This window comes from Osmia bicornis, chromosome 3 (genome assembly GCF_907164935.1).
Source record: "Osmia bicornis bicornis chromosome 3, iOsmBic2.1, whole genome shotgun sequence".
In the NCBI taxonomy this organism is placed as follows: Eukaryota; Metazoa; Arthropoda; class Insecta; order Hymenoptera; family Megachilidae; genus Osmia; species Osmia bicornis.
The window spans coordinates 1,598,253-1,608,779 of record NC_060218.1 but is presented as its reverse complement, the minus strand read 5'-3'; the positions used below and the strand labels follow the sequence as shown (position 1 = coordinate 1,608,779).

The following is a 10,527-nucleotide window of genomic DNA, read 5'->3' as shown; positions in this document are numbered from 1 at the left end:
TTACGTCAGTTTGGTTATCAGCTGTTATGGTTTTACGTGTTGAATTGTTGTATTGTGTCCGATATAATTAAAATTTAATTTCATATAGTTCTTATGTTGAAATGCAGATTTTAATTATTCCATTAATTGCTCAATTATATATAACACGAATAACATATTAACGAAACGCGCGAGTGCATGAATATTTCGAACGAAAGTCCATAATCTTTTGAGGTTAGTTCAGCAAACAACCCACAGAAAGATTGTGTATTTTCAAATAAAATATATACTGTGTGTCATTTATCATAATTGATGAAGAAGCAACAGAGACATTCCGAATTTTAAAATATGTAAGTATCATTATTATCGAATATTTTCTGTTGTAAACAAATATCTTTGCTAATAAGAATGTAATATCATCTGATTACATCGTAAAAAAGGTGTGAAGACATTTTGATCGACAGTTTATTACCCTGACAGCTTGCGATATGGCATTGTTTCGTGACTGTTGCAAGTTACAAGTCGAGGTGCATTGTCATCACTCGAGCGCCGTGTATAGCGACGAGCACGGATGCTTTCTCTTGATAGAGGGGTGGGGGTTGATGTCGTTAACAAGAGAAAGCAACCCCTCGTTGCTCGCTTGATTTATTTCGGTTAAGTTTACGTTGTCATTTACTTTATCAGCGTAAAGTAAGCTTCACCATGAAAATATGATAATAATATGATAATAATTTCAATATTTTAATAATTTTCGAAATACACATATTATCACAACGTCGAGAATTCGTTGATTCCGCGAGAATACAATTGCTTCTGAATTTATCGTCCTCATTCACTCGTTTATCTTCCGGATCGCTGCATCATCTACTTTGAAATAGCCAAAGAATAGGCATCGAAAGGTCGATTGTTCCATTTGCCAGTATTTTATCGCATAGTTCGCAATTCGTTCTGGCAAGGAAAGGCTATCAGCTTCGCTTTCAGACGGAAGCTCAAGTATTGCTCCCGCTAGGTTTTAATCGTGTCAAACAATATGAAATAGATTACATACGAACCCCTTTCACGCACCCTCGTTTCACATTTTTTTCTTCTTTTTCTTTCTCCTTCCCTTCCTCTTCTCCGTAGTTGCATAAGCATAACCGTAAGCACTTTTTAGATGCGTACTCGTCGATACATGTGTAGAATTCGGTGCCAGTTGCCAATTGTTCGATGATAGATATAGCGTTCATAGGAAATACGCGGAAATAGACTCGTCAAGTTGCGATAATTCAAAAGCCAGCTAACACGAAGAACAATCTCTTGTCCGCTTTTTACATCGTAAAGAAAAGAACCTTGTAATTCAGTTTCGATGCATAAAACAGCAGTATTCTGCTAAGTTGCACGTTTTACGTAATAATACTGTTAGAGATTGGCTCGTTTAAGATAAATTGGATATCGCGACGAACACATTTACGATTGACTACGGATTTCACGGTGTCACGAATCAAAAATCCGCAACTGTTTATTTCTATTCCTTTAACACGATGGAATTTTCTTGTAAATATTTTTCTCGATTTCACTAAAATTCGCGATTTTCGCATTGACCGATCGAGACAAGATTCGAAGAAATAAAGAAATTGTGATTTCAAGAATACGAATGTTATTCCGTTCGCCGGCGAACTGCACCCAGTCATGTGCCGTAGGAGGCAGAAAAAACGTTTCCGAGAAAAAAAGTGAATAGACAGGAAACAGAAAAATTTCTATTGATTTTTTCCTCTCGTCGAACTGTTTTTATCGAATGGTAATCGAATTTGAGAATAATAACAGCCGATAATAGGATTGAAAATGCATACCTCGACTCGCGTCTGTACGTATGCTTCCTTAAAACATTTTTACTGGCAACGACTAGCTGCACCTTTTTCACTGTTTTTTCTTAATTAATATTATTAATTATTACGGCGCATCGTTGGAAACTGATTTTCGGAAAATTGCCAGGACTGAGAGAGGAAAAATAGGTTTAAAAAATAGGGGGGGAGGGGGGGACTCGAAGACCAAGAGCATCACGGTTCGATCGAATAGAGAAGAAATGAATCAAAGTGGAGGAGAGTGAAACGAAACTAAGGGAAAAAGATAGAAAGGGGTGATGGATAGCAGGGTGAAGTACCGTGTAGTAAGTAGAGAGAGGGGAAGAAGCATGTGCGTACTTAGGGAGAAACGGGTAGGATACAGGGGATATAGGAGGAGACGCGCATGCGCGAATGAGACGCGGCGAACGCTCGAGATCCGCGTGGCGCGAGGCGCGAGGCGCGGCCGCTCGGCGCGCGAGTTAGAACTTGGCTTCACGCTCTTCTAGTCTCGAACCGTTCTTTCGTTCATTCCCGTTCATTCCCGTTTTCACGTGTCAGCCAAGCGAGAACAGCCGCTCCTGAGTTCGCGCAGGGGTTGTTTCCGCTTTCGTTTATTTTTTTCTTACCCTCGTTCCGTGAAAAGAAAGAAACTTCAACGCATGTCCGTAACTTCCTCGCGGTTCGACGTTGCCCGTTACGATGAAACGAATCGTCCTCTGCTCTCCTATCCGTCGTGTCGCGCGACTTTGCGAAACTACCGTGGCTGTATCGAGGATACAGGTTCTTACTCTTTGAAGATTTCTACGTTTCACTAAGTAGATGAGAAACGTTCGTTCGATGGAACGCGTCGGAATCGAAGGACATGTCCGAGAAGAGTTTTGCCCGTTACAACGACGAGAAAAGAACGAGCGAGATGTTGGAGGAGAAGTTATCGAGAAAAAGGAGTACAGCACAGAGAAGATGGCGTATCCTGGCTAAGGCGTTGATGGGATCGCAGGACGAGGTGTCCATGAACGTGGAGGATGATTCGGCAGAGGACGAGGTGTCGGTTCGTCGTTTCACCAGCTTCGGTTTGTTAATGGTTAATGAGAAGCCGGCTACCGAACCAGACTCCACCAGCTGGTACGAGTATTCCACCGTTTTGGAGAACAAACTGTTCACCGTGCAGATACGTCGGATAAAGAAAAACTTTACCGCCAACGAATTGATCGGCTTCAACAATACCGGTAACATATGCGTCTGGCCGTCGGAGGAATGCTTGGCCTACTATCTATTGAAGAACCGACAAATCTGTCAAGACGCGAGAATACTGGAACTCGGTGGCGGTATGAGCTGCCTGGCTGGCGTGATCGCCGCCAAGTATTGCGATCCGAGGAAAGTCACGTTGACGGACGGTAATGCGACCAGCGTTAACAACGTTCGCAGCATCGTGGCTAGAAACGGCATGGCCGATTTTGTCGATTGCGGCGTTCTTCAGTGGGCTAAAACGGCTAAGATGTTCAGAGCAGCCAGGTCGGCGAAAACGTCCAATGGCCTTCGAATCAAGGTGAATTCCTTCTCTCGCGAATTAGGATCTCTTGGAATATCGCAACCGCGAGTAGTACCATTTCAATCCTTCGATCGATGACGAGAAACGAATCGTTTGCTTCCTTTTTATGATTCGATACATTGCATTGGCTAGCGCGTATCCTAGCGAGACGTTCGTTTCTCGTTTTGAAAGAGCCAGGAAGACAGATATTCCGGAGATTCTGAATTGAATTTTTACTTAGAGCTGGACCGGAAGCGGCAAGGATCCGTGGAAAATTCTGGAAAATGTTTACGACGTGATCCTGTGCGCGGATTGTCTGTTCTTCGACGAGGCCCGTTCGGACTTGGTGGAAACGATCTACGGCTGTTTGACGAACGACGGAGTCGCGTTGCTGATGGCACCGAGACGCGGCACGACCTTCCAAAAGTTCGCGGAAGCAGCGGTCAAACGAGGTTTCGTCGCGCGACAGATTGACCGTTACGACGCGAACATTTGGTCCATGCATCTGGAGTTGTTGGAGCATAGCCAGGAGTATTGTCCGGATCTTCACTATCCCATCCTTCTAGAGCTGACGAAGCAAAAGAAAACGCCACCCGGATGATCCGTATCGACTACGACCGCGACCGCTATCGCTCTCGATAACTGTTCGACCGAGACGGCTGTGCGCCTTTTACCCCGTTATTTTCCCTTTTCACACCGATTACCTATCGCTTTATTCCTTTCGTTCGTCCATCGACTTGTCTCTGTCTTTTTTCCCTTTTTTCCCTTATCGTGCAATCGTTGAAAGATCGGCAAACTAAGTTGTCCATTGGTCGCGGTACGCGTTGACCGAAGCGACTCGTGAACGATAGTATTCCAAGTACCTGATATTAGACTGATAGAATTGGAAGATTATTGATCGCGATCCTCGCAACTCCATCGCTTTTAGTTTTCGCAGAATTCATTTTTTTTTTTCTTTCTCTTATAGGTAACACAACGACAACGATCAATTCCCGATTCTAGTCGAATTACGGTGTTCGCGTTGGATTCTTATCGTAAATTCGTTAGAGTATTAGACATCGATTAAGCTTACCTATCGAGGGTCCAAGGAGAAAGATTCTTTCGCTAAGGATTTTTCTACGAATACGACGAAAGATCTTTCTCACGGTAGATACGTTTATCATTGCCATCGGTGATCGTTAAAAGACACTCTATGATTATATGACTCTATGACACTTTGCTGATATGTATATCGGCTGATCGGGCAGAGGAGATATCGATGCAAACTCGAACGTATTTCCTTACAAATCTCCTCTAGTTTTATTTCTCTGACTTTTCCTACGCCTTGGCAAGAGATAGTAAATGCGAAACTATGCCTAATCGTTACAAAGTAAATCGTACGATTCCCTGTCGTATTCGTTTTTCTCTTTTCTCCTCGTTAATTTATTATTTCTTCGTTTTGTTTTTGAGTTTGCGTGCTACGATTCGCGTTACGAAAGGGCAAATGCTCTTGTTAATTACCTCAAAGTGCCTATTTAGCATAGGTCTTCTTTTTCCTCGCAAGTTTATCGTTTTCGACACAGACCTTGCTGTTATCTTATTAAAGGACCAATCTAGTTAAGACGCTAGTCAAAGCTACCAAATTTCCATCCTTATCTACTTATAGTATACCTTAACAGTTTACAGTTTATAGTTTACGATTTACAGTTTACAGAGAGAATAATGTATATTTGTACTACGTCGTGTAAGATATGCAAGAAAAAAAAGAGCGTACAGAATAATAAAATATTTTTACTTAAAAATTTCAACTGTTCGCCGTGCGATTTATGATCGATCGTGGCACATCGAGGGTGTTTTCATGGCCTGCAGCGTCTGCAACGTCTGCAGCGTCAGGGATAACGAGAAAGTTGAAAGATTTTTTGGACGTATCGTCGATGAAAAATGAAACGTTTGGATCGCAGGCACGTCCATCGCGAGCCTTTAGAAATTTATTATTAGTACATACGTGGTACGTGTTTACCGACCTTCCCCTATATAGAAACGCAATACACGGTCATGTATCGCGTTCTCATCGATTCAAAAGAACTCTCGTTCTATTATTAACTGGTAATAATCACTGTTGCCGCGTTAAACAGTATTTAACAAGCCACGTTGTTACAGTTCTTTGTCCCCTGTTTCCTGTTACTTATTCCCTCCAATAATATCGTATGTTGAAACGTTTAGAAACAAGGAGCGAGGTGATCGACAGCCCGGCCCGAACTACCGCAAGCCGCGGCCGCGGCCGCGAATACGCGATCCAGGCGTTAATAATAATAATTTACCTCAGCATCGTGCCGTTTAAACTCCCGTAACTCATAAACCAGACGCTGAAATATCTTCCAGAAATAACGATCGTTGTTTCGCGTCTCTGCTACTCACGTTTCGTCCGATATTGTGTATCGATCGCCTGTTCAAACTGTTCACCGATTTACCGTGTTATCGCTAAGATTCGGGGAAGTTACGAATCCTACGGACGCACGAACCTACGTAAAAAGCATTTCGACGGACGTTTGTTGATCGGGATCGTCGAACTTTATTCGACGAGTAAAGAAACGCAGATGTTCCCGCGAAAATACTCCGAAAATATCGTTCCTGCTCGACAAGACCAACACAGTCCGCTAAGAAAATTAACCGATCGATAATTTAAAACAGCTTTCTCTTCGACAACAAACATCGAAGCGTCTCGGTATTCAGCGATAATTGAAATTCATTCTTCATCGGCTACGAGTATAAATTCGATAGCAAAAAGTATGCCTAAGTCTACTTGAAATAGAAATTGCCGAGTTGGCAAAACGGTATGAATTACTCTTTTATAACCCTTTGACCCGACGCGACGGCTCGAACGTCCCAAAAAGTTCTTACGGCCTTTTCCCTTTACCTTCGCCAAGAACCTCGCTGGTCGCCACAAAATAGTTGGACATTTTAGACTGGTTGACAGTTACGACCCCCGGTGGGTTATCCCTAGGGTTGCCGACATTGGATTTTTCCCTTGTAAATACCTATGTACGTACTATTTCAACGGGATAATCCATCAAGTCTAAGCGATTACTTTACGTCTGCGGCTTGCTACGAAGTTGAAGGTCTTCGTGTCCGTTGCTAAACGATGTTTGCGATATTTCTTACGCGTGTCTGCTTGTTTTTATTACTTGAAAGTTCGATTCGCGAAAGGTTTGCGCCGCGCTTGTCGCGCTCGTTTCTCCTTCGATCGGGGGATGTTCCTGTTCGTCGTAGCCTCGAACGAGCTAAAGTACATTACCGTTGATCGAGGGTGCCGTTTCAACGGAGGTTAGAGGAAAGGCAAAAAGCGCCGTTCCATCGCAAGAAACCCTTTGCGCTCTTTTCGAGAGCATCGTTTGGAAAGCACCGCGTCAGGTGGTTCGATGTAGAAGAAGAGTGCACGTTGTAGAGCAGGGATGAACAACCCGCGGTCTGTTGTAAAACGGTTGCTCATCACGATGTATCGCGTTTACTTCGATTGCCCATCCCTGCTGTCTGCAAGCTTCAAACTAACATCGTAGGAAGTTTTCTGGTTAGGTTTAACAACACCTCTCTACGATGACGCGGCTTTCGAACGCCGGAAGATGTTTACTACCCTCCGACGTAAAATTAGAACAAACCAGGAACCTTTTTTCCCCCCGATTCCAGCGTAGAGCTATAAAACAATCTAAAGAGGTCCGTTCGGAACGACGCGACGCGATGTATTTTCGAAGGAAATAAGAACAGTTCCATAGGTATCGAGCCTGTATCCCTGGCGAGAAAGCTCGCGAAAGCCTCTTACGTTTGAAAAATAAAAAAAAGATAAGAAAAGCTTTAAAAGGCTGTTAATAGCGTTCGCGAAGAAACGGATGCAATCGCGTTTCACTGTGCATTCTATCGTCTAAAAATAAATGGTTGCGTAAAATTAAGGGCGTGCCTCGTCTACGGGATACATTTCGTAGGTGCCAATTGTTCTTGGCTAGGCTGCTAGCAAATTTATCGAAGATATTTCTGCTCTGCAACGGACTAGTTTCACGACGTGGATACGAGCTCGCGTCTGACATTCGCTCGAAACGACCACTCTTGCGAAACGTTCACGCTTTTTCCTCGTTTTCCAATCGTTCCGTGCAAATCAATTTCTCTGCCCGTAAACGTTCGATAATAATTTTCCCTCGATAATTTCCTCGTTTAAGGTTACTCGTACGATCTCGACGAGATTTCAATCGCGTTCGAATGCAAACGCGTATCGTAATCGAACGGGCGCGTGCCAAAAAGCGAGCACAAAAATATACACCAGCGTTGGCTGACTTATTAGAGAGAACATGATTATTCGAGGCTTCTATTCGCGTGCCGCGTTCGATCCGACAGGAAAGGCTGTACCTTTCGACTGTCGATTCACAGGATTTTCATTCGTTTTGCAAATGCGGCACCGCGTGTTCCCGATCAAACGATTTTCCCGTCGTGTCACCGCTGTTCCAGCGTTCAAACGAGCTCGATTATTGTACCTAGATTATGGAGCAACAAACTATTTAGCAAACACAGTAGGGAAGTTTATTATTCGATGTTGGAGAAGGTGATGTACGAGTTTTGTAAGAGCCTGTTGATCGATGGCCCGTACACCAGTCAACGCGTTATACACTCTAGCTGTTCCTCTAGTCGCTCGAAACACGCTAATGGTGCATTCTTTGCTCGTTTTACAAACGACTAGCTTAATATCTCTGTTCTAACTATTTATAGAACGATATCGCTCTTAATACAAGCTCTATTATTAACAGAGCACAGCATCGTTGGGACGGTTGTGATTTACAGGGTGCACGACGAGCGGTCCCAATGGAAACATCTACCGATTCGTGGCAGCCAAACAAACCTTACGAAATCGTCGCCTTCTAGCGCGAACAATTAATACAAATGTCATCGTTAAGCTTCCGCGTCAGGTCGGATATCACGGCTATCCCTCGCGAAGAGATTCGCGCCTTATTTTCATCGTGGCAATCAACGCGTTAAAAAGAACTCGAGGTGAATCTTGCTGAAAATTAGTAGCCGTGTCGCGACGATCGTTCTAAGGTCGAGTATTTCTCGAGGCAATAAAGTCTCTGTTTAATTGCTGGCTAATTGTTGTTAGTCGTTTCTTCTTAGTTCTCGTGATCTTCCAAGTTATCCCGACGCGGGATATTGTTATTAACGACAATGCTTTTCGAAAACAGTTTGCAGAATAGAAAAGAGAGAGAATACCTGGACAATATCGGTGTTGAATATCTAGTCGCGAAAGGTCAACTGTGCACGCGTGCGGTGCATCATGTATTGAACGTAACGCGAGCCTTGCTGCAACCGCGTTGTTGTGAAACGGAAGCAGCTATTTCCTACAATCTACACCGTCGCCTTCTTTTCCATCCTTCTCTACTCTTATCTTAAACTTCCATCGTGAAAATTGTTCTGTATCTTGTTCCAGGGCGGATTATTGGAAGTCTCAAGGTCGCAAGTTCTGCGATTTCTGCAAATGTTGGATCGCCGACAACAAACCTAGTATCGATTTTCACGAAGGTGGCAAGAAACACAAGGAGAATGTTAGCAAACGGCTTAAAGAGATACACAAGAATAGCGCGAAACAGGCGAAGCAAAATAAAAAGATTGAAAATGATATTAAAAAGATGGAAAACGTACGATTTTTCTTTTCACTTTTTCTTTAATATTCTCTTTCGTATTCTACAAAATAATTGTACGTTCAGGCAGCCATGGCAGCTTACCTGAAAGATGTGGAGAACAACACGAGAGACATGACCGCTGACAGAATCATCAAGGAAAAGATGAATAAAACGGACAAGAAAGATGTGTGTATCTAAATGCGTTATTTGTACCATCTAAACGTTGATTGCAAACAGAATACAAAATGAACATTTTTCGTGCGAAACTTTCTTGCAGGCGGCGAATTTCAATCGCGCGTCAACAGCCAATAATCAACAGGTAAGAATTTTAGCCCACGAAAGAAAACGAATCGTTCGGCAATCGTTCGAGAAGAGAAGCTTGGAAATCGAATTTCTCCGAGATACATCGAAACGTTTTAGTTTTCTCAGGAAATCGACCCGTGCGATCCAATTCTGTCGAGAAGCACGACGACGACGCATCATACCAGGCATCAACAAAAAAGCGAGAACAAGGGCCAAGGAAAAGGCAAAGGGGGCAAAGGGAAAGGGAAAGGAAAAAAGATTGTTGAAGAAGATCGTCCCACGAAACCCGTCCACAAGCTTTGGTACGAGGCTCAAAGTCCCGAAGGATACACTTACTATTGGAACATCGAAACCAACGGTGGGTTTACTATTAGTGCTATCTAGGATGAGGTTGTAACCTTGAGACCCTCGTAACAGAGGATCTTGAAGGATATCGAATTCGATTCCTGCCTACCCCATGTTTCACTTGACGCGTTCCAATCATCATCACCATCATCATTATCAATGCGTATATTACTTTGCATCAGAGTCTGTGTGGGAACCCCCTGAAGAGGGATACATGACGTTCGCGGAGCAAGAAGAAGAAGCGAAAGAACAAGCTATTCAAGAGGAATTGTTGAAGCAATTGGAAATAGAAGAAGCAGTTGCAAACGCGGAAATTCTCGAGGAGAAACGAGCCAATGCCGAAAGGGAGAGGCTGAAAGAATTAAGGAAAGCGAGCGCAGTTCGAGCATGCTCGGTACCTACCGAAGACGATCAAAACGCGATAACAACGTCAGCAACAATCGAAGAAGAAAGCCGACCATACAGAAGGGACTACAGTATTCCTGAAAAGTCACATCCCTACGGTCCTTGGCGAACCGTTCGGAAGATGTAAGTATTCGAAGGGTGGATACTTTGATTAAGTCGAAACCGTGTTGAGACGCTGTTATTTTCAGAGAAACGAAACCGGTGGATTTACAGTTGCCACAACAGAAGCAACTGCAGTTACCTGTCTTCGAGAAAACGGAACAACCCGTTTCCCAGAGAACGTTCAAAGAGAAAACCATTACGCAGATCGACACTGGAGACAGTGACGAAGATAGGCGACCGACTACCTTTAAAAAACGAAAAATTGGCAATAAGAGTGTACGACAACGATTAGACGATGATTAAGAATTCTCTTCTAACGTGATGACGAGACAATATCGGAGAAATAATCATTGAAATGAACTTTTGACAACTTTTTGAAAATGGTAACGAACAGTTTCCTTTTTCA

The 10,527-nt window shown here is 43.3% G+C and overlaps 2 protein-coding genes across 3 annotated transcripts; both read left to right on the top strand.

Moving 5' to 3' along the window:
* Positions 1-40: 40 nt before the first annotated feature.
* LOC114872677 (WW domain-binding protein 4) lies at positions 41-10,431 on the top strand. 2 transcript variants are annotated; one of them, XM_029180133.2, is made up of 7 exons: positions 41-329; positions 8,774-8,981; positions 9,051-9,152; positions 9,244-9,285; positions 9,387-9,627; positions 9,797-10,142; positions 10,208-10,431. In XM_029180133.2, coding segments are annotated over exons 1-7 (1,158 nt in total). In that variant the 5' UTR covers positions 41-327; the 3' UTR covers positions 10,425-10,431. The 2 variants fall into 2 exon arrangements, with proteins under 2 accessions (XP_029035966.1, XP_046141164.1); XM_046285208.1 differs by lacking the exon at positions 41-329 and having other exon boundaries at positions 8,905-8,981; positions 9,055-9,152.
* Positions 2,292-5,111, top strand: LOC114872680 (calmodulin-lysine N-methyltransferase). Its single transcript, XM_029180141.2, has 2 exons — positions 2,292-3,348; positions 3,572-5,111. Exons 1-2 carry the CDS (start codon positions 2,665-2,667, stop codon positions 3,929-3,931), a joined length of 1,044 nt encoding a protein of 347 aa, XP_029035974.1. The 5' UTR covers positions 2,292-2,664; the 3' UTR covers positions 3,932-5,111.
* Positions 10,432-10,527: the final 96 nt, after the last annotated feature.